Here is a 22544-nt window from a genome sequence, read left to right as displayed (position 1 = left end):
GGGAGACCTTTGTGGACATTTGTCCAGCGGATACTGGCCACCGCTGTGCTCTTGCCCCCAGGCCTCTCCACCCTCCTTCCCAGAATCCCGAGGCCGCCACAGCCGCCACCCCCGCAGCGGTGCCCCGCTCAGTCCCAGGCCCAGCTTCCAGGGGGCCAGTCTGCCCACTGCTGCTGCTCATCCAGGGACAACAGGACATGCTGGAGCCTTGGTGACGAAGTGGCCTTGTGAGTGGTGGGCACCCACCAGGGCATAGCAAAAGCAGTGTCCCCACCATTAGCAGAAGGTGGCAATCTGGACAAAGCCAGGGTCCCTTCTATCACCGGACCTCCATGTGCCTGGGGTCCCCCCGCCCATTTGCCCCTTGGACCCCACACATCCTTGGAGTCTCAGCCCCAGTACTGCTTCCCCCGGGCTGGGTCTCCCTGCGCCTTGAGGGCCCTGCCTCTCCCCGCCAAGGTCGCCGTGCTGGCTTTGCTCCCGCCTGAGTTCTGGGATCTGGCAGGTGCTTGGTGCATGTGGCTGGCTGGCGGGCGGGGCAAGTGGGTGGGCGCACGTGTGGACTGGAAGGAATCCCGCCTCTGGGGGCGCTCCCTCTGGGGGGCGGGGACCCGCAGCGCTGGGACCCCAGCCCCACTCCTGCCTCCTCCGTGTCCCTGTGCGGTGACAGGCCAGGAGCCGTGCCAGAGTCACTGGGAGCCCACCGCAGACACCGGTGATTGAGCGCCGTGATTACTTCCTAACGCTGTGCCTCACAAAGCTTTTTATTAGATTCCCTTCCCTTCCAAATGCTCTTTGGAAATAAACACTTGGGGCTGTTAGACATTATACCACTCAGTTTAATTAACTTTTAAATCATGTAATGTCACTGACCGCTCTCAAATGTCATTCTCTGGGCCAGGATGGGGGAGCCAAGGACCCCTGCCCCCAACCCCTGCGAGGCCCTCCCAGCCCAAGGACATGGGACCGTCCACACACAGCACAAGCCCCAGGAGTGGGGGTGCCGCCCTCCAGCCCCGGTCAGACAAGTGCGTGAAAGGACGGACAGACGGGTGTGTGGGGCGCGGCCTCTCGAGTCGCCTCCACATAGAGCAGGTCTGGGGGCACCTCCAGGTGTCCGCCTGGCTGTCCAGCTCTGTCCCTGCGCGCCGCGTCCCTGGCACCCAGTGGCAGCAGTGTGGCCTCTCCCGCCTCCATGCCGGTCGCCGAGGGCTCTCAGGCTTTGTGAAGAGGGTCCTCTGTGCCGTGTCCTGGGGTGTGGGGGGTTCGGGCCCCTGGGAGCACTGAGCTCTGCGGGACACCGTCCTGGGCTTTGCTCAGTGCACGTCCGCCTGGCTTTAGTCCTGGCTCTCCGCGCTGGTCTAGTTTGGGTTGGTAATTTGTCCATCTCTTCCAAGTTTTCAGGTCAGTGATCTGACCCCCGAGCCCCTTGAAAGCTCTCACCTCTGGCTCTGGTCATATCTGACTGTGGTGCTGGTTCGGGGGGTTTGCAGGGGCGACAGCTCACCATGTGCGGGCATCTTCCATCGACAAGGTGGGCCCCAGAGACACCCAGGCTCCAGCAACACTCTCCCCGCTGGCAGGGATGCGGTGGAGTCGGGCTGCGTGCCTGCAGGGTGTCCATGATCTGTGCACTGGGACCCAGTGAGAGGTCGTCCTCGGTGCTCCTGCTGGCCCTGCCAGCCTGAGAAGCCTCTGCTTCAGGAACACAGACACCCTGGCCATTTCCTGGAGCAGCTGGGGGTCTATCCTGGGAGGTGGGGAGGAGGGAGGTCACTGTCCACAGATGTTCCAGAGTAGGGGGACTTGGGTAACGGGACCAAGGTATGTTTGCGCAGAATAGCAGAGCTCTCACGATGGGTAGCCTCCCCCTCTCCACCGGCCTCACATGGTCCTTAAACGAGGGAGTCCCTGTGACGAGGGGCACCTGTGCCACTCTCCTGCGCGGGGTTGCGCTGCCAACAGCTTGGCACCTGTGAGTGATTTACCTGCACGAATGGCCCGCGGTGCTGGGCAGATGCAGCCCCACATGGACGCAGTACTTACGTGGGTGTGAGCCCTTGTGTGCGGCGTGGCCCGGGCCTCCAGCAGGGATCACGCGTGCCCCGTCTCTGGGCCGGCTCAGGAGGGTCTGTCGTGGGAGCAAATTTTGCTTCACCTTCCCGCTCTCAGGGAGGGGCCTGTGGGGCTGCTGGGAGGGGGCTCAGCGCGGCCCAGGACTGAGTGTCGGATCCCAGAACCCTCCAGTGTGCTCTGCACAGGGCGGCCCCTTGTGACGTGGAGTCAGAGATGCCCCTACCCACTTCCCCAAAGCTCCCTGGACAACCAGATCTGCAGGGTCACCCCCCACCGCTGCAGGTCCCCGGGCCCCGCCACGCACAGCCTCTGCCGGCGCTGGCCACCCGGCCTGCTTCTCCAGACAGAACGGCTCCGGCAGCCCGGCACGCGTCGGTGTGCCCTTGTGTCCCGAGAGAAAGTCGCTGCTTACTCAACGGAAAAGGCAGGCGAAGTCAGGAAGGTACGTGGCCTTCAAACAGCCCCAAAGAGAGTGATTTCTCTTTCCCAGGACAGAAAGCAGCCTTGGGACCTTTAAAAAGTCATTTCCGAAATTAAATCACAGAAAGGTACCTGCCGGGTGGGAGGAGATTATTTGTATTGCATTCTCGGGGCCAAGGAGCAAATCGACTGCAGAATATGTTTTGAAATTTCCTTTTGTGAGTGAACGTGGTCAGTGAAAATGCAGAGCTATCAGCAGGACGCAAAATCTCCGGCCGCAAGATGAGGAAAATCCCGTGATACAATTCAAACCCCGTGAGCGGGGCTGAGAGCAGGGAGCAGCCTCGCGCAGGCTGAGGTGCTGATGAAACGGAAAGTGCACTTCACACGTTCTGCACACGCAAATGGCATCAGTCGGAGCATCTTTTGCAGAGAATGAAGCACTTCCTCCCTTTTGCTGTCGTTGTCTGAGGCGGGAGCTGGGGGCAGGGAAGCCGTGCCCGGGGGACGAGGTGGGGCGGGACCGCGACGCGTGCGGTGAGTACACAGCGTCTCCTTCCCAAGGCCGAGGCCGGAGCGGGGGCTGGGGGCTCGGCCCTGCTGCTTCCAGCTGCCTCTTTGACTTGGGGGCTCTGGGCTCAGATGATCCGCCAGACACAGGCAGTCACTGGCTGGTGCTTGTCCTCTGCCGGACGCTCTGTGGGGTCCCAGCCGCTGGAGGACATCTGGGTGCCAGTGACTTGCTGGGGTTGGCGGGCCTTCCTTTGGTAGCTTTGGCGTCACCCATGCTGGCGGTGAGATGCCATCCAGCCAGGGCAGAGCGCACCCGCCCCCTCTGTGCCCTGACCTGCCTGGAACTCACCAGCCTTTGCGGAGCTGGGGGAAGGGCAGTGAGGCGGTCACCTGTTGTCAGCTCGGAGCCCCTGAGGACATGCCTGGCGTCGAGAAGGTCCCAGAGCCCACAGCAGAGGGCACGCAGCTGTGTCCTCCCCCATCACCCCTGCTCCCGGGGCCTGGGCACCACTCAGGCTCCCCCAGCTGTCCAGCCCCTGGGAGGACCCATCCTGGCGCCAGCCTGGGGCTCCTGCTGGCTCTGGAGGGAGCTGCAGTAGGGCCAGCGTGTGTCCCGTGTCACCCAACCCTTCCTCTGCATCCGGGGAAAGGTCGCTGTTGGGAAGGCATGGGCCCCTGGCCAGACCGGAGCCCCCATGGCACGAGGCCCCCTGCGCCAGCGCCTGCCTCCGCGGGGCCTCGTGGAAGCTCTTTGGGGGACTGGCTCTCACCCTCGTGGCCTCTCGCCAGCCCCACTGACGTCCAGTCGGACCACAGACCAAGTCCTGCAGGGGCGCGAGCCTGCAGTGCCACAGGCCCCCGCAGAAGCATGTGCACCCAGCACCCTGACAGGACGTGGACTTGAGCGTGGCCCGTGGCCCGTGGCTCAGCCACACCAGCCAGATGCATCCGAAGTTGTGGCTCTTCCCGTTGCCTTTTCCTTCGCAGTGAAACCGCGCTAGTTGGCGTGAATCTTCCAGCCGCAGGCTTTGCTCACCGCTGTCACACCTGTCCCTTTGCATGTGTGTGCTCCGTCCTTGTCGAAAGCCAGACCTCCTGGGTCCCTCTCCCGTGGCCACAGGATGGCGGTACCTGGGACTGGCGGGTGCGGAGCCTGGAGGGAGGTTTCAGACGCTGGTTCGCGCTGGGACAGGACGGGACAGGACGGGACAGGGCTGGGGTGAGGACACAGCTGTTCCTAAAATGGGTTCCTGGACGTCTCTCCAAGAAGGCCCGACCTAACCAAACCTGCCGCTTTAGAAGCGAGTCTGTGGCCCAGGTCTTCACACCCACCTTTGGCTTTGATTCCATATCAGCAAAAACCCCAGGAGGAACCGTGCACTTTAGCCATGAGATGTTTTAATTGCACCTTAAAATAGAACTGCAATAAAAAATGGTAAACTGTGACCAACCAGTTGTGTTTAAGGGAGCCCCCAGCACAGGCAGGCAGGCAGGCAGGCAGGCCGGCCAAGTCTGCCTGCCACCGAGCTGCAGCCCTCAGAAGGGCCTCCCAGACCCTCTCCCAAGCTCAGCCCGCTGTGCAGGCCAAGTTCTGTCCGGATCCTGAAGACGAGAGGGAAGAGGGTCCCCTGTTGGGTGGATTTATCGCCCATCAGAGGGAACCTCTAGGTTCTCCCAGGAACCAATGGGAAGGGCCCACCTCCCTGTAGTGCCAGAGGGGTGTGGGCAGCTAGCAGGTGGCCACACCCTGACCGCAAAAGACCTTGAATTGTCCCTGGAGGTTCCTGTGCGGCCCCAACGGCGAACAAAGAGGCTCACTCCCTTGGCCGCCCTGTGGAGCCTGCGCGCTCCAGGGCACAGAGACTGGCAGGCAGGGAACCGCCTCACCCCAGCACCCAGCGCCTCCAGCTTGGGGTTCAAACAAACTCATTCTGTCCCCCGAGTCAGCTTCCGACCTCAGACACAGGGAGGGCAGAGGTGGACGCAGCCTTTTAACCCTCACACACCCTGCTCTGCCCTCCCGGCTCCTGACCCTCCTGTTCGCAGGGAGAGCGAGGGAGGAGAGGGGGTGGGTTGGAGGCCAGGAGACGCGCACTGAGGCTCTAAGACCTGCTGCGGGGCGTGTGGGAACGGGAGCCCAAGGAGGGGCAGGCCAGTCCTGGGGGGCCGAGGGAAACAGCCACTTCTGGTTCCCTTCCTGCTTTGAGAACCTGTGATTTAGCTCCTGAGTGGGGAGCAGAGCCGGCCCCAGGCAGGGATGACTGGACGGCGAATCTCCTCCGGCCTCGCAGGCTAGGGCCTCCCCAGGGCCGCGGGGGCTGCAGCCGCACGGAAGCCCGGGGCTCAGGTGGGCAGGCGGGGGTGGAATCTGTTGCCACTTCCTCTCTTGCTTAATTACTGGCGTGGCAGTTGCAGAGTTGAAATGGAGCTTAAAAAGCCTTTGTGAGTAATTAGTGTCAAAAACACAAGATCTACAAAGCCATAAACTCGCAGCTCGGCGTTGTTACCAAGCGCTAATTAAAAAGGAAGAAGGAAAGCTCGCTTTCGTGATCAGGGCTTCAGGCCTGGCAGAGAGGAAGACGAGGCAGCGTGCAGACGCCGTGGTGCTGGGGGGACGGGGCAGTGGGCACACGGCTGGGGCCCGGGATGCCCCCGGGCCTGGCTCCCCGCGACCTGTGCCGGGCACACCTGCAGTCCCCAGCAGGGATGGGGATCCCCAAAGCGGGCCACGCCAGCTCCCGCTGGCCATCACGTGCCTGAGACGAGGACGGAGCCCCACTGGGAAGCAGTGTCCCTCTGGGGACGGCCACTCGGCAGCCAGAGGCCTGTGAGCCCCACTCTGGCCGCGTGCTCACCGCTGCTGGCGTCAGGTCTGTCCGAGGCTCCCACGCTCTCCAGGCCTGGGGACAGGTCAGGCTGAGCCGAATTCACTTCTCTTCAGCCCGGCCTGTTGGTTGGCTGAGAACTGGACAGAAATCAAGGTGCCATCAGAGCAACTGGCCTGAAGCTCAGGAGGGAAGTGGGTTCTTACTGTGAGGGACGGAGGCGCCCTGATCCCCGGTGCTCAGGCCAGCAGGAGGGCAGGCGTCTCCTGGATGCACCCCAGCCCGCTCAGACAGCAGACCCCTGCCCGCCCCTGCTGTGTGTGGCTGCAGAGATGGACCTCCCTGGAGACTTCCCGGCTGGATGTACCCTGACCCGCTCAGACAGCAGACCCCTGCCCGCCCCTGCTGTGTGTGGCTGCAGAGATGGACCTCCCTGGAGACTTCCCGGCTGGATGTACCCTGACCCGCTCAGACAGCAGACCCCTGCCCGCCCCTGCTGTGTGTGGCTGCAGAGGTGAACCTTCCGAAAGTCCAGCCAGTCACAGGGACACTCTTAACCCAGAGCCAGCAGCCTGCGCCCAGCACAGAAGCACCACCACCGATGGCGTCGGCACGTGGGCACCACCGGGACCCGACTCACTGCACCTGGAGGGGCCAGGCTCACGGGGGCAGCCCTGTGGCGTCCACGTCCACACCCGGCGAGGGCGGAGGCCGCAGCCCGGGCCGACCACCCCGCACACTCTCCCCGCCGGGCAGCCCTGTCTCGTCTGTTCTCGGTGCTCCCGGGACTGTGGGCTCCTTATGGCTGGGCCTGGACCCGCCCCGCCATCCTCGTACTGCAGATCTAGTGTAGGATCTGGCATTGGGGTCCGGCAGCAGTGGCGGGAAGCAGCTTGGGTGCAGCAAGGAGAGAGCCCCCATCCCGCCCAGGCCCTCATCTGTCCTGGAGGGAGAGCCGTGGCTGCAGGGTCACCGTATCGGAGATGCGTGGTGCTTCTGCGGGCAGAAACACACTGCACAGCCGCCCTGAACACTGTGGTGTGTCTCCCAGGCCTCATGGTTGTGCAGAGGAGGCCAGGGGGCCCCTGGGAGGTGGCGGGGGGCTGTGCTCGCAGTGGGGGCGCGTCCACTGGCCGTCTGGGTGCAGCACTGCCCTCCCCAGTGGTCTTCACCGTTGTTCTTCTCCAGAGTCGCTTGGGGGCAGCCCAGGCTCTTGGCATTTCTGGGTTAATGTGAGACTCAGCTTGTCACCTTCTACAGTGAGAGCCTCTGGGATTTTGACTCGGATACACTGAAGTGGCGGATCCTGGGGGAGAACCGCCCTGTAGCAGCCGGAGCCTTGCAGCCCCGGCGTCTCTCCCGCAGGCGCTCGTTTCCAGGACAGGTGTCTCACACCGTCCGCCAGACCGTCCCTACGTGCTCCGCCATTATAAGTTTCGATGCCATTATAAGTTTTTTCTTACTTTTAACTTCTCTTTGTGGCTCGTGGGTAAGAACAGTTGGTTGCTGTGTAGCCGTCTTTTATCTGAGCGCCTGCTAACCTCACGTACTGACTCTGGGAGCTTCCTAATGTGCTGCCGGCTTCGCTGCAGAGACGGGGTGTGACCTGAGAGTGCAGCCCTTCCACGCTGGGCGGCTTGCTTTCCTCTTCCTGCCTTATTCCCTGGCTAGCATCTCCAGGACAGCGCTGGACAGAGGTGGTGAGAGGGGACACGTTCAGCCTCAAGCCGCTGAGTGTGGTGCCAGCTGTGGGTCAGTCAGAGACGCCCTTCACGTGCTCAGGGAGCTCTGCTCTCATCCCAGTTCGCCGAGGATTTTTTTCAGGAATGCGTGCTGGGCTTGGTCGGTTGCTTTGTCTGCATCTATTGAGACGACCTGAAGAGATTTTCTTCTTCACTTTGTTAATACGTTGCAGCGCTTTGGTTTTCTAAAGGCAAACCAGCCTGCACGCCAGGGGCGGGCCCCGCTCTCAGCACCTTTCTTGCATGTTATTGCACACGCGTCGCTTCCCTCCTGCTTTGTGTAGAATCTTGCATGTTTTCTCGAGCACCACTGGGCTGTGACTTCCTCGCAGCAGCACTGTCCGATCGTGGTGTCGTGGCGATGCTTGTCTCAGAAGTGGTTGGAATTAGTCAGTTAATTAATTAATTGATCTGACCAGTTTATTAATTTTATTAACCTTCTGAAAGAAACCACTTTTGGTTTCATTTTTTCCTAATATTTTCCTGTTTCCTATTTCACTGATTTCTGGTTTGATCTTTACAGAAATGCTCTCTTTCTTGTGCTTACTTTGGGTCTAATGGACCCTTATTTTAGTTTCTTAAGGTGGAAGCTAAAGTCTTGATTTAACTTCTTTCTGCTTTTCTAATGTAGACGTTCAGTGCTTTAAATTCCCCCCAAGGTCTGCTCTGGTGGTGTCCCACAAATTCTGATGCTTTGTTTTTTGTCTTCATTCTGCTGCAAGCACTGTTACCTTTTGATTCCATCTTTGACCCACAGGCTATTTAGAAGTATGTTATGAAGTTTACAAATACTTTGAAATTTCCAGATGTCTTTCTGTTCTTTTTTTCTGATTTAACTTCTTTGTGGTCAGAGAACATGCTTTGTATAACATGAATCCTTTTAAATACGTTGAGGTTTGTTTTAAGGTCCAGAATGCTGTCTATGTAGGTAAATGTGCCTGAAAATCGTTTGCATTCGGCTAGGGTCCACGCCAGGCGTCCGGTCAGGGTTGTTTCTGGCTGTACTGTCAAGTCTTCTGTATCCTTGTGGGTTTTCTCTTTTGTTTCATCCTCAGACAGAGAGCTGCTGAAATCTCCAGCTGTAACTGTGGAGTTGTCTCTTCCCTCCTGCATCTCTGCTGGTTCTTATTTCGGGTATAAATTAACTCTTTTCTTGTTTAGAAATGACGTTCGCCCTCGGTAGCATTCTTTGTTCTGACGTCTGTTCTGTGCGGTGTTCCTGTGGCCACCCCGGCCTTGGCTTCTGTTACTGTGGTGTATCTGTTCGTTCTCTTTCTTTTTCACGGGCGGCACGCCGTCGGGCCTCGTGTGTGCGTCTGGTCTGACTGCCTCCGTCTTCTTCACGGGGCTCTGTAGCCCGTTTACATCTAAGCTGGCTCCTCCCTGATGGGGGTCCTGCCCGTCGCCCCGTCACTTCTTTCCAGTCCGTCCCCTCCTTCGCTCTCTTCTTCTGCCTTCTTTTGATGAGCTGAACAATCTGTACGGAACCACGTGTCTCCTTTGACTTGTTGACTGTGTCTCTATCGTGCTCTGCAGATTGCGTTGGGACTTAGTGTCCGTCCTACAACGGTCGCCGTCGAGTGGTGCAACGCCTTCACGGAGGCGGCGCGAACCTCGGGCTCTTATGCTTTACCCCTCCTGGTTCCCTCCTCCCTGCCTCGGGCGTCTCCTTGAAACGTGTTTTACTTAAACACGTTTTGTGAACCTCATCATACACTGTTACCATTTTTGTTTAAATAGTCAACTACTTTTTAAAGAGATTTGAACAGTATTTTAACTTTTTCATGTGTTTTATGCGCAGCCACCACCTCCTCATCTGTTTGAAGGGCTGAGACGCGCTTCACTCATTCGTGTGCATCCGTATTTCCACCTTCATCTTCCTCCTCTGCGAAGGACTTCCTTCACGATGGCGTCCTCAGGTCCAGCGTGTCTGGAGGCGTCTTCATTCCCACCGGGTGCACAGCTGTAGGTTGGCGCGTTTTGCTTGGCGGTGGTTCCACCGCTGCCTGGCTTGCATCCTCTCCCGTGGGAAATCTGCCGCCGGCCCTCCTCGCTCCTCTGCGCACGTGTCTGTTTCTCTGGCTGCTTTAAAATGTTTTATTACTGGTTTCCAGTAATTTGATTCCCATGTACTTTGGAGTCCCTTTCCTCATCTGTTTTTCGTACTTGGGGTTCATTGAACTTCTGGGGTCTGCCAGTTTATCATCTTTATCACATTTCAGAAGTTTTGGGCTGTAACTTTTTCCATGTGTTCTTCTCCATCCTCCTACGTTGGTAATCTGTCACCGAATAACAGGTTCCCCCAGCTCAGGGGCGCAGTTTCCAAAGGCCAGGAATCGAGTGCGCTTGGCCCGGCCCCTCCTCGTGGCCCCCCACAGGCTGCGGTCAGGCTGTCGGCCAGAGCCGCGGTCACTTCACGTCCCTCCTGGGAGGGATCGGCTCCCGAGTTCACTCGCGTGGGTGTGGGCAGCACTCAGTTCCTCGTCACGTGGGTGGGTCATGGCATGGCGTCTGGATCCATCAGAGGCCAGGACCAGAGAGTGAGAGCAGGACAGTCACCGCCCATCATCTCGCTGCCCGTGTGAACCACGCTCTAGGGCAGTGGTCTGTGCGGGCGCGACGGCCAGGAGGCAGGGTCACCGGGAGCCGCCGGCACACGCGTCCCGGCCCCTCCATCAGGCTCAGGTGTGTTCGGTGCGACCGCGCGGCCCGCGGCCCACTCCCGCCCTCCTCCTCCCTGTCTATCCCGAGTGGCGTCTGCTGCTGAGTTTCCAGGCTCTCTGACCTGCCCTGAGTCCCTCCCCGGACACTCGCACCTCGTGTGCTGTCACCTTCGCCTTTAGAAGTCCGACTTCACTCTTATTTGTGTCTTTTAAATCTTCAACTTTTTGAACACGTGGAATAAAGTTGTAATAACTGGTTTACTGTCGTCTGCCGACTCTCACATCGGTGTCAGTTCTGGGCCAGTGTCAGTTCACTGGCTTTCTCTCCAGCGGGAACTGGGTTCTCCCGGGTTTTGTGCGCCTGTCATCCGTGGTGGGCGCCGGGCGCGGTGAGCTTCTGCTGCTGGGGGCTGGGTGTTTTCACCTTCCCGTGACTCTTCCTGAGCTTGTTCAGGGCTGCAGGTAATTACTTGGAAACACTGTACTTCCTTCAAGTCTTGATCTGGGTTTGTGAGCAGGACCAGAGCAGCAGGTGGTTGAGGGTGAGCCGCCCCCCCCCCCCGGCAGCCCGCAGCCTGAGCCCCATGACTACGGAGCTCGCCCACAGTGGCTGTGGGCACAGGCCCGCTTTGGCCGTGTGGGCGGGGCCCACCGTCTTCCTTGCGGGTGGCTTTTCGGGGTCTCAGGTGATCTCTCGCACTCGTGTGCTGGCCAGGGCTCTGCCGAGGACTCAGGGGCCCTCCGCTCCGTCTCTCCTGCAGGCGCGGCCCTCTCCTGCACCCTCTGCCACTTGGGTCTCCCCAGACTCTCAGCTCAGAGAGCCGCCGGCTCTGCCGGGGCCACTCCCTCGCTGCACCCAGAGAGCCTCTCGAGGGGCTTGCTGCCTGTCTCCGGGGGACCGCCGCCCCATTCCCTGGTGTCCCAGGGGACCTGAACGCACTGCTTTGTGTTTTTGCGTCTCGTTTTTCTGGTTGTTCAGACAGCTGGGCCGACCTGTTCCTCCCAGGGCCTGCCAAGTGTGCTGGCATGTGTTGTCACCTCAGCCCACTGACAGCCCCTGGGGTGGGAATGCAGACAGCGTGCCCCACTTCACTTGAGGAAAGTCCAGCCCAGAGAGGCGAGGCGAGGTGCCCACGTCACACGGCAAGCGGAGCAGCCGCCCTGAGCCCAGCTTCTCAGTCTCTGTTGCTGCCACTCACCCAGCCATGTCGCTCTTGAGGTGACCCTGCTGCCCTGCCAAGCGAGGGCTGGGGGGAGACATGGGGTCCGGCCCGCTTGATGGATGGGGCCACAGGGACGAGGGGGCGGCCGCCCGGCTCTCCGGGAGCCCTGGCCCCTCCACTGCCCCAGAGCGGCTGGAAGGAGGCAGTCTGCTGCACGGCGCCCAGCCCCTGCCCCTCTCCCGGCGGCGTCCACACCCGTCCCTGGGCCCGCTGCCCACGGGGACCAGAAGGCGGCTTGGTCCAGGCGCGGTGAACCCAGACCGGGCCTGAGCCGGTGAACTGCTGGCCTGGGGCGCCCACCTGTGATGGCGAGGCTCCTGAGATGACCGCTCGGGCCTCACTGCCCACGTGCGCCCTCCTCTCCCTCGTGAGGCTGCGGGTGCAGCTGCGTGTGGATCTAAAACGGGGCATCTAGGAGAGTGGAAGCCGTATAAATAGACTAATAATAATAATTGTGGGTTAGAGACCGATTTGCAACTGTGGCGGGCCTGGCCCTGCCCTCCCCGCAGTCCCTGTCGGGAAAGGTCACCCTCGCCGGGGTCCGTGAATTCCAACAACGCCGGTGTAATTAGGACACGCACTATTTAGACGTTCTTCTCGGAGCAATTAGCAGAGATAATTGGGGAGCTATTTTCCCCGTGCTGGACAGTGCTTTTCCGCCAGCTTCTGTTCCCTGGAACTTCGGGCCGGGACAGCGTGCTCAGCATCCTGGCCAAGCCATCCTGACCCACTTGCCACCCTGTCCTTCGCTTGTTCACGTAGCCCAGTGTCCAGGGCCACCTGCACTGGGTTCCAGGGACCCAGAGAGCAGCGGCCGCCCCCCAGGCACCCAATGCCCTGAGGGCTGCTCGTGGGCCAGGCGGCCATGCATCGGAGCTGAGGGCAGCGTCCGTACACCTCACAGGATGGGGAGGCCAGGCTTTGGAGGCAGCTGGGACGAGCTGGCAGGCTTGCAGCAGCTGGGATGGGACGGGGGCATCGCGGCACCAGGGCGTGGGAGAGAGCAGCCCACTGTGGGCGGTGACAGCTTGTCCTCCTTGGGCGCAGATCCTCAAGCAGCTGGGGGCCGGCCGTGCATGCCTCTCCCCCGGAGCACAGGCGGGCAGTGGGCTCTGTGCCTTCCACCAGTGTCTGCAGGCTACCAGGTGGGAATTCACGTGGGGGCAGAACACCTGGGGGCAGGTGGGCACACCCACAGACGGGCCCTCCCACAGGTGGGGTGGATCTGGGGGGGAGCCAGCCAGGTGCGCCCCCACCCAAACCACCCCCAGGGCCAAGCTCTCACATGTCCTGTGAGTCCCAGGCCCGGACACGTTCTGTCCCCATCACAGCCTGGCCTCGCACGGCCCCAGGCCCGTCCAGCCGTGAAGCCAGGCGTCAGCACGTGTCTGTAGCGGGGACGCCACGTGTGTGTGTGCTTGTCTGTCCTCAAAGCTGTTTCGCTCTTGTGGATATAATTTAGATATAATTTTTCCTGGTTACAAATGTAACCCGTAGTTATAGTAAGAAAAACAAAACAAAAACAAAAACTTGGAAAATGCAGAAAACCTTCACGAACCACCTTTAATCCCAGCTCTGTGAGCCAGCCGGCCAGTTCCTGTTCCCGTGCACTTTGCAGCGGCCTCCCCCACGCTGGGCCTGGACTGTGCGCTGTGAGCGTCGCGGGTGTGAGCGTCGCGGGTGTGAGCGTCGTGCTGTGAGTGCACCCGCGCGCACGGTCCTGGCTCCTCCGGCACGCAGGTTAAGGCAGTGCTGGCTGACAGGCTGAGGCTGTGAGCACAGCGCGCTTGGTGGGGGTTGATCTTGGCTGAGAGGCCCCGGTCGTCTTTGAAGACGGGGCACCGCGACTTCCCTGCAGCCCCCTCGGGCGGGAGTCTCCCCCTCCCCGGCTGAGAGCAGCGTCTGCGTGGATCCCGATCGCGGGCACCGGGGCCACCTGGGCGGGCCAGCTGGCCCCTGGGGGAGGGGAGGAGGCCCATGTCCTCCCGTGGCCGGGGGGGTGTGGGGGGCCCCCGGTTTAGCGGAAGACGCCCCATGCGGCAGGAGTGGCCTGAGGCCGAGCCGCACCTTGAGCCCGGGCCAACACTGGTGGCGTGTCCCTCAAGCCAGGCACCTTCGTCTTCTCAGCCGCCCCTGCCTGGGTGCAAGACGGACCCAGAGAGGGTCACAGCTTCTAGGTGTCAAGCCAAGGTTGGAAGCTGGTCTGCCCCGCCTCAGAGCCAGATGTGTGACCACCAGGCCCGTCGGCCAGCTCTGGGGTGGGGCTGCCCAAGTGGAGGGATCAGCGGGGAGCAGCTGGGCGGCCACCTGTGAGCGCAGGGTGTGGTGGCAGTGGGAAGGCGGCTGCAGGCAGGAGCACTGGGCCCACAGGTGCCGGGCCCTAAGTGGGCCTCGTGCACGCCTGCCGCCTGGTCCCCACCCAGTGTCCCAGGCAAGGAGGCCCCGCTCAGGGCGCGACTGCCTGAACTGGCCCGGCCTCCCCCATCCTCCCAGCCCTCCGTCCCTGGAGCCAGGCCAGGTGCGAACGGCTGGCTTTGCAGAAGGCAGGGCCACCAGGAGCTGCGTCCAAGTCAGGTGCATGTCGCCCACGGATCCAAACGTGGACTTTTCCTGTCGCTGCGGGGACAGCCACCCACGAGCCTGCCTCCCCTAGGCTGTGCGGCCACAGCCTCCTGTCCGGAACCCAGGGAGCTTCTGCCAGGAAAGCCGGTGCAGGAGCAGAAAGCCGGCCTCGGGGCGGCCGAGCACGTGGGCGAGGCGACCCTCCTGTCGGCTGGCCGCCTGTCCCCTCCCCCAGTCAGGTGTGTTCTGGGAATACAGCGGGACAGGCGGACGGCCCTGCCCTCAGATCAGGGACAGGCGGTAATCAGAGGCACAACTGGGAGGGGGAGGCCCCGTCAGTGTCCGCTGGGCCTGGGCTGGGGGTCGGGGGCCCTGGGCAAAGCCGACCAGGGCGTGGCTTCCAGAAGGCGAGCCAGCCCCCCGGGGTCTGCACACGGCAGGTGCCGCGTGCGGCCATTCACGCTGTTTTACTCATGGATTGTGCTCCAGGTGTCAAGTCTGAGACCCCTTTGCCCAGCCCTCAGTCTCGACGTTTTTCTTCTGTGTGTGGGTTTGGTTTTTAGTTTAATGGTTTTATTTTTGACGGTTAAGTCCAGGGTCCAGTTTGAGTTACATTTTGTCCGAGGGATGAGGCTTAAGTCAAAGTCTCTTTTTTCGTAACTGGGGGCGCTGACCCGTGCCAGCACCGTGGGAGGGGCTGCCCCTGCGCCGCGGAACTGCCTTCCCGGTTCTGTTTAAACCGGGCTGGGCGTGTTCGTGTGGGTTCCCCCTGGGTCTCTGCTCCGCCCACTGGCGGCCTGTGTGTGCCACCCCGTGCCAGCCCCGCCTGCCCCCCGCCGGCCCCTCGGTCCGCTTTGCCAAGAGGTGTCCCCACAAGCGGGCGCTGGTTCTGTCAGGTGCCGTACCTTCCTGGCCTGTGGGTGTGGCAGGCGGTCGCATTGACTGGTTCTCAGACGTCCAACAGCCTTACACCAGGACGGGCTCCACCTGGTTGTGGCACATGTTTCTTTTTCACCCGTTGCCAGATTTGGTTTGCCCGTGTCTGTTGATGATTTTTTGCACCGAAGTTCACGGGAGCTACTGGACCGGGTTTTCCCTTCTTCTTCGTGTCCTTGTTGCTGTGCTGGTCGATCCTGGAATCAGGGTGGTGCTGGCCAGAGAGTGTGTCCTCTCTTGTCCTCCAGAAGGAAGTGTGTAAAATTGGTGTTAATTCTTGTTTAAATGTTCGTGAAATTCTGCAGTGAAACCGCCTGGGGCTGGAGATTGCTTTGGAGGCGCTCTGTCGTCACAATTCGAGGGCCTCTGCCAGTCACAGGCTGTCTTGGGTGAGCTGTGGTGCCTTGTGCTGTTCCAAGGGTCGCCCGGTTTTTCTAGGTTGTCAAGTGTGTGAGCATAAAGGGGTCTTGGCTTGTGTTTTTTCTTCTTGTTCTTTTAACGGCCTCAGGGTCTGTTGTGATGTTCCCTGTTTCACTTCTGATCTTCCCTTCATGTCAGTTTTGCTGGGGGTTAATCGGGTTTGTTGTTTAGTTTCAGTCGCTCTCTTGTTCCCTGGTACTTCCTTCCGCCCGTCGCCTGCTCCAGTTCGGTTTGTTCGTCCGTGTCTGGTGTCCCGAGGTGGGGCTCAGGCGGCCGGCTCGGGGCCTCCCCGTTCCTCCGGGGAGCGCCCGGCCCTCCAGTGTCCCCTCGGCTCGCCCCCAACGCACCACAGCGGACTGTCATCCCGTCCATGGGTTCTGCGTGTGCCGCTCCTTTGGAACCTCGCCCTCGGCCATGGGTCATCGGGACGGGCACGTGCAGTCTCCACGTGTCGTCTCCGACGGGGTTCAGGCCCCCGGGTCCTTCAGACACACCTGCTGCGTGCTCTGGTCACTTCTTTCCTCTAGGGCTTCTGGTCCCCAGACGTAACAGGGCCGTCTCCTGTACGCGACACACCACCAGCGCACATGGGCCACGTCTAGGCAGCCTCGCCAGGCCCTGCACCTGGCGGTGAGGGAGGGAGCCCCCGAGGAGGGGGTGTCTCATCTCTGCCCTTCGGGGGCCTTCCCTGCCCCGAGTAGTTCTGTCCTCAGGGCACCTTGCGGAGGGGCTTTAAGAAGCCCTGCTCCATGCAGTCCTGCCCCTGGGGCGCTGAGGGCAGTGGGGCTGCGTCTGTGGATCCCTGGAGCTGGGCACCGAGTGAGCTCGTGCAGGGTGGTCTCCGTGTCTCATCTGACAGTGACCCCCCCAGCCCAGCAGGACAGGACCTGAGGTCGGGGCGCCCCCCACCTGCCCCCAGCACCCCCCGCTTGGCCCTTGTCTGCTGCTGTTCTGCATGCCCAGACCTCGGCCTCCCCCAGCCTATACACCTCCTCCAGGCAGCCCTCTCTGCTGTCCAGTGGGAGGAGGACCCTGAGGCGAGGCCCTGCTGGGTCCTGGCAGCCAGAGCATCTCTCCCCATGGGGCACCTGCCGGTGCATGGCCACTGTGCCCCCGGGCCGGGGCACCAGCGCAGCACACTCAGCCCGGGTGTCTTCAGCCACGGCCAGCACAGCCACTGGTCAGTTTGCTTTTTCAAAAATTGCACTCTGATTGTAGGTGAACAGCCCTTAATTAGAGCGACGTACCAGATGACTGGGGACTGGGTGGCACTGAGCACGGGGAGGTTGGCAGGCGCATCCTGCCAGTGCAGCTGCTCCACGGACTGGGGGGCAGGCTTGCGGGCCCCAGGCCAGGGGAGGGGCTGCGGCCGGAGGAGCTAGGGGCTTGGGGTGCGGCTGGTCTGTGGAGCTGGCAGGGGCAGACGTGGGGGTTGCCCTGACTCGGGGTGAGCTGAGGAACAGCACTGCCCCCCTCCTCCCCCACCCCCATTCCCACCACTGCCCCCAGGTCATGAGGGCGGTGGCCATGGCCTTGTCTCAGAAACACAGGGGCAGGCGTGGAGTGACGCCAGCAGGTGGATGAGGGTCCCTCAGGGTCCAGGTTCAGCTGTGCCTGTTCAAGGGCAGCGGCCCCGGTGCAGACGTGCCAGGGCAGCCAAGTCTCGTGGAGGGTGGACAGGACCCTGCACCTGCGGGGGGTGGGGGGTGGACCCCTGGTTCTAGGTCGGAGCTGAAGGCACCTGCCTGGGACAGGGAGCCGGGGTGGGAGGAAGGACGGGCTGGGGTGGCCCCTGCCCCGCCATCCCAGAGCCTCGTCTGCCCCCCAGCTCCCCCTCACCCCGTGCTGAGCTGACAGCTGCAGGAGAGCCAGCCCCTCTGACATTTAGGGGAGAAGCTCAGAATCAAGAGCAGAAGGGAGAAATGAAAGGATTTTCTCAGTAAAGGTCAAAGTAGTTGCTCTTGTTTTTGTTCAGAAATGGTCTGCGTTGGACTCTGACGAGGCTAAACGTTTTCACGGGCAATGGAACGGCGACCACTGCCCGGAAGGGCCCGGAGCGGGCAAGACGGCACAGGAAGTACCCATACCAGCGAGCTCTGGAGGCCACTGGCAGGGTCGTGGGCCGGAGGTCAGAGGGCAGGCAGGTGCACACCGGAGCCGATGCCTGCTGAGATGCACCTGCTCCTTCCCTGGGGTCTCAGAGTCCCCTTCCCAGCACATCCAGGCCTGGACCTTGTCGGGGTGGAGGGGTCCCTGGGGGGCTGCACCCCAGGGGACAGATAAACGAAGTGTGGTACAGCCAGGATGGGGATGAAGTCCTGGTGCAGAGCACAGCACAGACCAACCTCGGAAGCACGTGCCAGGCCGGACACAAAGGCCACATGTGTGACCACCCATCCGGGGCGTCCAGCACAGGCAGGTCCACAGAGGCAGAAGGGAGACAGGTGGTTCCGAGGCTGGGATGAGGGGGGGCTTCTTTGTGGGGTGGTGAAGACGCTGTTGCTCCAGGCCGTGGTGATGGTCTCAGGGGTGAAAGGGGGGCTCGCGTGGCAGCTGAATCACATCTCACTACACCCGTTTGTTAAACAAAAAAAGCTCCCTTCTCCCCAGCAGCCTGAGGGGTGCCACCCCGCCCCAGGAGCCACAGGGCGGCCTGGCTGTCCCCTGGGGTGCAGCCCCCACCACAGGTGCCCCTCCACACAGCCTGCCTGACGGGAAGCCCGACCAGGGCCCAGTCTGGACGTGCCCCGGGCAGGGGCCCTGAGACCCCAGGGGAGGAGCGGGCGCGTCTCAGCGGGGATCGGCTCCGGAGGCCCCGGCCTGCCCTCTGACCTCCTGCTTGTGGATGGCTGTTCCCACGGTCCGGCTGCTGCGCTGACACTGCCGTGAGCACCGTGTGCACGTCCCCGTGGGGACATGTGGTCACGTCACTGGGTGCGTTCCAGGTGGGGGGGCCGCCAGTCGCACGGTGGACCCCGGGGGACCCGTCTGACTGTTTGCTCGGTGACTCAGCGTGTCGTCCACACCTGCCCTGCGCGCCGTCCTCGTAGGCGTGGGCGGGTAGCGCTGTGAGCTTGGCCCGTGTCTCCCAGAGGCCGTTTGTCTACAGTCCTTGGGAAAACGTCCATTCGGGTTGTTTGCCCACGTCTTAATTGGGTCGTTTGTCTTTTTATCATTGAGTCGTGAGACGGACAGGTGGCTCCCACGTGCGAGTCCTGTACCCACCGTGTGGTTGAGGGGAGGTTTCGCAGGGTCTCCGCGGGCGGGGAGGAGTGTGCCCACCTTCTGCTGACCCCAGGGCTGCGCACAGACACGTCTCAGCCCCGTGGACGGGCCACAGGTGGGGCTTCTCAGCTTTCTGGTGGCCGTTACAGGGACCTCAGTAGGGACGGCGCCCACTGAGGCCGAACCAGGGCGCAGGCTGGTGGGCAGGTTGGTGTCAGCGGAGAGAAGCCTTTCCCAGTCAGTGCAAGCTGTCTGGGGAGCTTGGGAGTGTGCCCAGCACTGGGCACGTCCCTTCCCGCCTGGGGATGCTCCAGTCCAGTGGCAGCTGTGGTCCTCGGGGGCTAGGCAGGCAGAGGGGGCAGGTGGTCGTTCCATAGGTGGGGGCTAGCCCACCCTGCTCACTTCCTGAACAGGGTGGCAGGGCCACAGGCTTCTGTCTGGTGCACAAGGACACCTTCCCAGGCCGGCGTCCCCAGGAGGCAGGCCCCAGGTGTCCTTACTCACCTGGTTGGGCTTGCTGGCAGGTGAGGTCCCCATCAGGGTGCCGTCTGGGGTCAGGCAGCCTCCCCTGGCCCCTGGGAGTCTGGGAGCGGCCGGCAGGCCTCTGCCCACCCCTCGGCTGCCCTGCCCTGGGCCCACTCCGAGCTGTCTAGGCCTCTGTCTCCCTGTTTGCACACGAGGTGCTGGCCAGCTGGTTCGGGGGCCCTGCCCTGTGGCACACGCGGTGTTCAGAGGCTGGTCTCCCGAGTCCCTGTGGGACAGGCCATCTTCCTTGGTGGCACGTCCCCAGTTACAAGCGACGTTTACAGCAAGAAGCAGTAAGAGGGATTAGCCCCTGCTCCAAGACTCCGGGGTTCTCCAGGATGGCCTGGCCCCACAGCAACTTCCTGCTGCCCGCCCGCCCTCAGCCCCGCGTGGGTCCCAGAACCAGGCCCAGCAGAGCTTCTGCCACAGCTCCACTCTGCACAGGTGGGAAACAGGCCAGGGTGGGACAGCATTTTCAGCAAGTCCCACCACGTGGGTTCGCTTCCCAGCAGTGCCAGCAGGTGGGAACTCCTCCATCTTGTGGCCGGGAGAGCCGGGATTTGAACTCGGCTGGGCGGACTCCAAAGGCTGCCCCGGAGCCTCAGGACAGAGACCCCACCCTCGATGTGCAACAGCCCCTCGACCGTCCACGTGACATGGGCGGCATGAGACCCTCGGCCGTCGCAGAGCCCTCGAGCTGTGGGGCTCAGCGCAGTGCTGGGCTCTGAGGGCTGGACAGCCCGACCAGCGGGGCTGGTGCAATAGCCCACACCCCACGTCCTGGCTTCCAGATTCCAGAAGCTTGGGTGAGACCCCCACCCAAGAGGCCCGAGAACCAGCATCGCCTGCGGGGAGGGGCCTGGACCTGGCGGACAGCCTGGCCGCGTCTGAGGCCTGGGTGGCGGGCGGAGGCCTCCCCACCGGCCCCTTCAGAGGCCATCTGGCCCAGCGCCCTGCCAGGCCAGCCTGCCCAGGACTGCAGGGTCGCCAGCTCCTCACTGTCCTGTGACCACCCTGGCCCCACCTGCTAACAGCCTCTCCCGTGTCTCCCCTGCCCTGCAGGCCGCAGGACCCTCGGGCACCAAGATGCAGCTGCTGGAGACGGAGTTCTCGCGGACAGTGCAGGAGCTTGTCGAGCTGCACCTGCTGCGCCAGGACAGCATCCCCGCCTTCCTCAGCGCCCTCACCCTCGACCTCTTCAGCCGCCAGACCGTGGCCTAGCCTGCAGGCCAGCCCCTTGGCCTCTGAAGGTGGGAGCCATCAGCCACAGGAGCCCGCTCAGGCCTGTCCCTTAGGGGCCCCAGGCCAGCTGCCCCATCCCATCCCCGCCCATCTGCCCCCCACCCGACCGACTTCCACCCAGACGGGGCAGCATCCTGGAGTGATGGACCCCTGAGCCTGACCAGTGACCTTGTCCGGACCCGTGCACAGGACTCTGTGGGCGCACCTCTGGCCAGCAGGGTTAAGCCACTCAGAGGTGCCCCCTCCACTCCCCCTGGGCACACGCCGCTCTGCAGGGACGGGCCACCTCCTCCTCACCCTCCATCCTGGAAAGCAGGCGTGAGGCTCCTGGAGGTGGCCGATGGGAGGTCTTGGGAGCAGTGCTCTGTGGATCCGTTTCCTATCCCCTCCCCCAGGTGTCCCCCCCCACACTCTGCTCAAGCCTGGCCGTGCCTGGCCCAGCAGGTGAACCTGGGGCCACTGGTGGAAGTATCTGGACCTTCATGAAATAAAGGTCCCCCAGCCACCCCCTCCCGGCTCGCTGTGTGCGTCTGAGCGTCTGAGCCCACGGCTCCCTCTGTTGGCCTCAGTGCGGCCCTGGGGCAGCCCCTGGGCACGGGGACGGCCCCATGCAGGCCCAAGGCCAGGAGAGGTCCAGGGGACGGTGGGGTGGGCAGCCTGGGCAGCCAGCCTCTCCAGGGAACTAAAAGGGATCCCTGCAAACAGCAGTGCTCACAGGGGACAGAGTGGCTGAGCCCCTGCCTCAGGTCCCCACTTGCCACACGGGCCCAGGGCCCTCGCCTTGCATTCTGGGGCCCACCCCTTCACATGGGTGCTGGCAGCAGGGGCTGGCTGGTTCCCACAGGGGTGGGGGGGTCTCCCAAAGCCCCAGGTCCAGCAGCTCTGCTCTCACCGCCTCTCCTTCACTCGGCGACGCCAGGATCCCTGTCCTCCCAGCTACAGGGCCCTCACTCCCTCCCCAAGGCCTCCAGGGCTGAAATGGGGTTCACAGTACAAGGTTCCTGTGGGCCAGGGGCCCGGGTTGGGGGCCCAGGGCTGGGGGCTGCCTTCATGGGAAGGGCCCACACCAAGGGCACGGCCTGCGAGCCCCGGAGGGACTCTGGCCTCTGCTCAGCTCGGGAGGGCCTGGGGTGGTCTGTCCCCTCAACCAGTGGGCCCAGGAGATGTGTCCCCTGCGTTGAGGCCGAGCATGCCCTCGGGTCTCTGGCTGTCACCAGTCATGGGGAAACGCCCCGCTGCCCGCCTCCCGGTGTGCGCGGTCGGCGCTGTGACCCTGCCAAGCCCGCTGCTGGAGCCAGCGGGGGTGGGTGGGAGCCGGCTCTGCCCCACAGAGGGTCTCAAGGCCGTTGTAGGAGAGGTTAGGGTTGGCCCACCTGTGGCACCGTCTCTAGAGCCCAGAGACTTGCGGCCAGAGTGCGCCCTGTGCGCCATCTCGTGTGCGCCCTGGGGCGGTGGGGCTGCACCCCCACCCCGCCCTTGCACCCACCCCACCACCTTCTGCTCGAGCCCAGACTGTGAACGTGGGTGTGAGCGTCACTGCCAGGTCAGCCTCACGGCCATGAGCTCTCCTGCTGGAACCCAGAGCCCCGCCTCATTTGGCCAGCAGTGCGGCCCTGGGGGGTGTGCAGTCCCACTTCTCAGATGGGAAAACTGAGGCTCGGCATGTGAAGTGGCATCCCAGGGCCACAGGCTGATCAGAACTGGGATGCTGGTCCAGCTTGGGGGCGTCTGCCTTCCTCACACCCTCAGACGAGTCCGGGTCCTCACACCACAGGCTTGGAGCCCCCGCACCAGCTTGTAGGGGACGACTGAGGCACCATGTTTTGTCATCACCGAGGTGGGACAGCAGGGACTCACTGGGCTGTCGGAGGCTGGCTGAGCCAGGTGGAGGGAGGTCCCGGGGTCCTGCGTTTAGTGACGACCCCCAGTGGGGGGGATCCGGGTGGACGTCAGAGTGGGGTCATTCAGCCTTCACTGAGCACTGGAGCAGCCCAGCTTCTGGGGCCGGGACCGCCTCAGCCCAGAGCAGAGGCCCCCCCTCCTGCTCTGAGACCTTCCACGTCAGGGTTTCCTGTAGCCTCATCCAGCAGCCCCCTCCTCACCGGAGCCCCAGGTTTGCGAAGGCAGTACTTACCACTCTGTGGGGGGAAGGCCCCCTCGGTGCCCCTGGGC

The 22544-nt window shown here is 62.6% G+C and overlaps 1 protein-coding gene across 7 annotated transcripts in view; it reads left to right on the top strand.

Annotated features, from left to right (window-relative positions):
* The window catches only part of MAD1L1 (mitotic arrest deficient 1 like 1), a 271894-nt gene extending 251006 nt beyond the window's left edge, over nt 1-20888 (top strand). For all 7 annotated transcript variants that reach the window (XM_032459892.1, XM_032459889.1, XM_032459890.1 and 4 more), the window contains one exon: nt 20193-20888. In XM_032459892.1, the coding sequence (XP_032315783.1) occupies nt 20193-20351 (159 nt within the window). In that variant the 3' untranslated portion in view covers nt 20352-20888. The remainder of the gene's footprint in view (nt 1-20192) is intronic.
* Nucleotides 20889-22544: the final 1656 nt, after the last annotated feature.

This window comes from Camelus ferus, chromosome 18 (genome assembly GCF_009834535.1).
Source record: "Camelus ferus isolate YT-003-E chromosome 18, BCGSAC_Cfer_1.0, whole genome shotgun sequence".
In the NCBI taxonomy this organism is placed as follows: domain Eukaryota; kingdom Metazoa; phylum Chordata; class Mammalia; order Artiodactyla; family Camelidae; genus Camelus; species Camelus ferus.
Note: the sequence above shows the minus strand (reverse complement) of the source record. Positions and strands in the feature narration are given on the sequence as shown.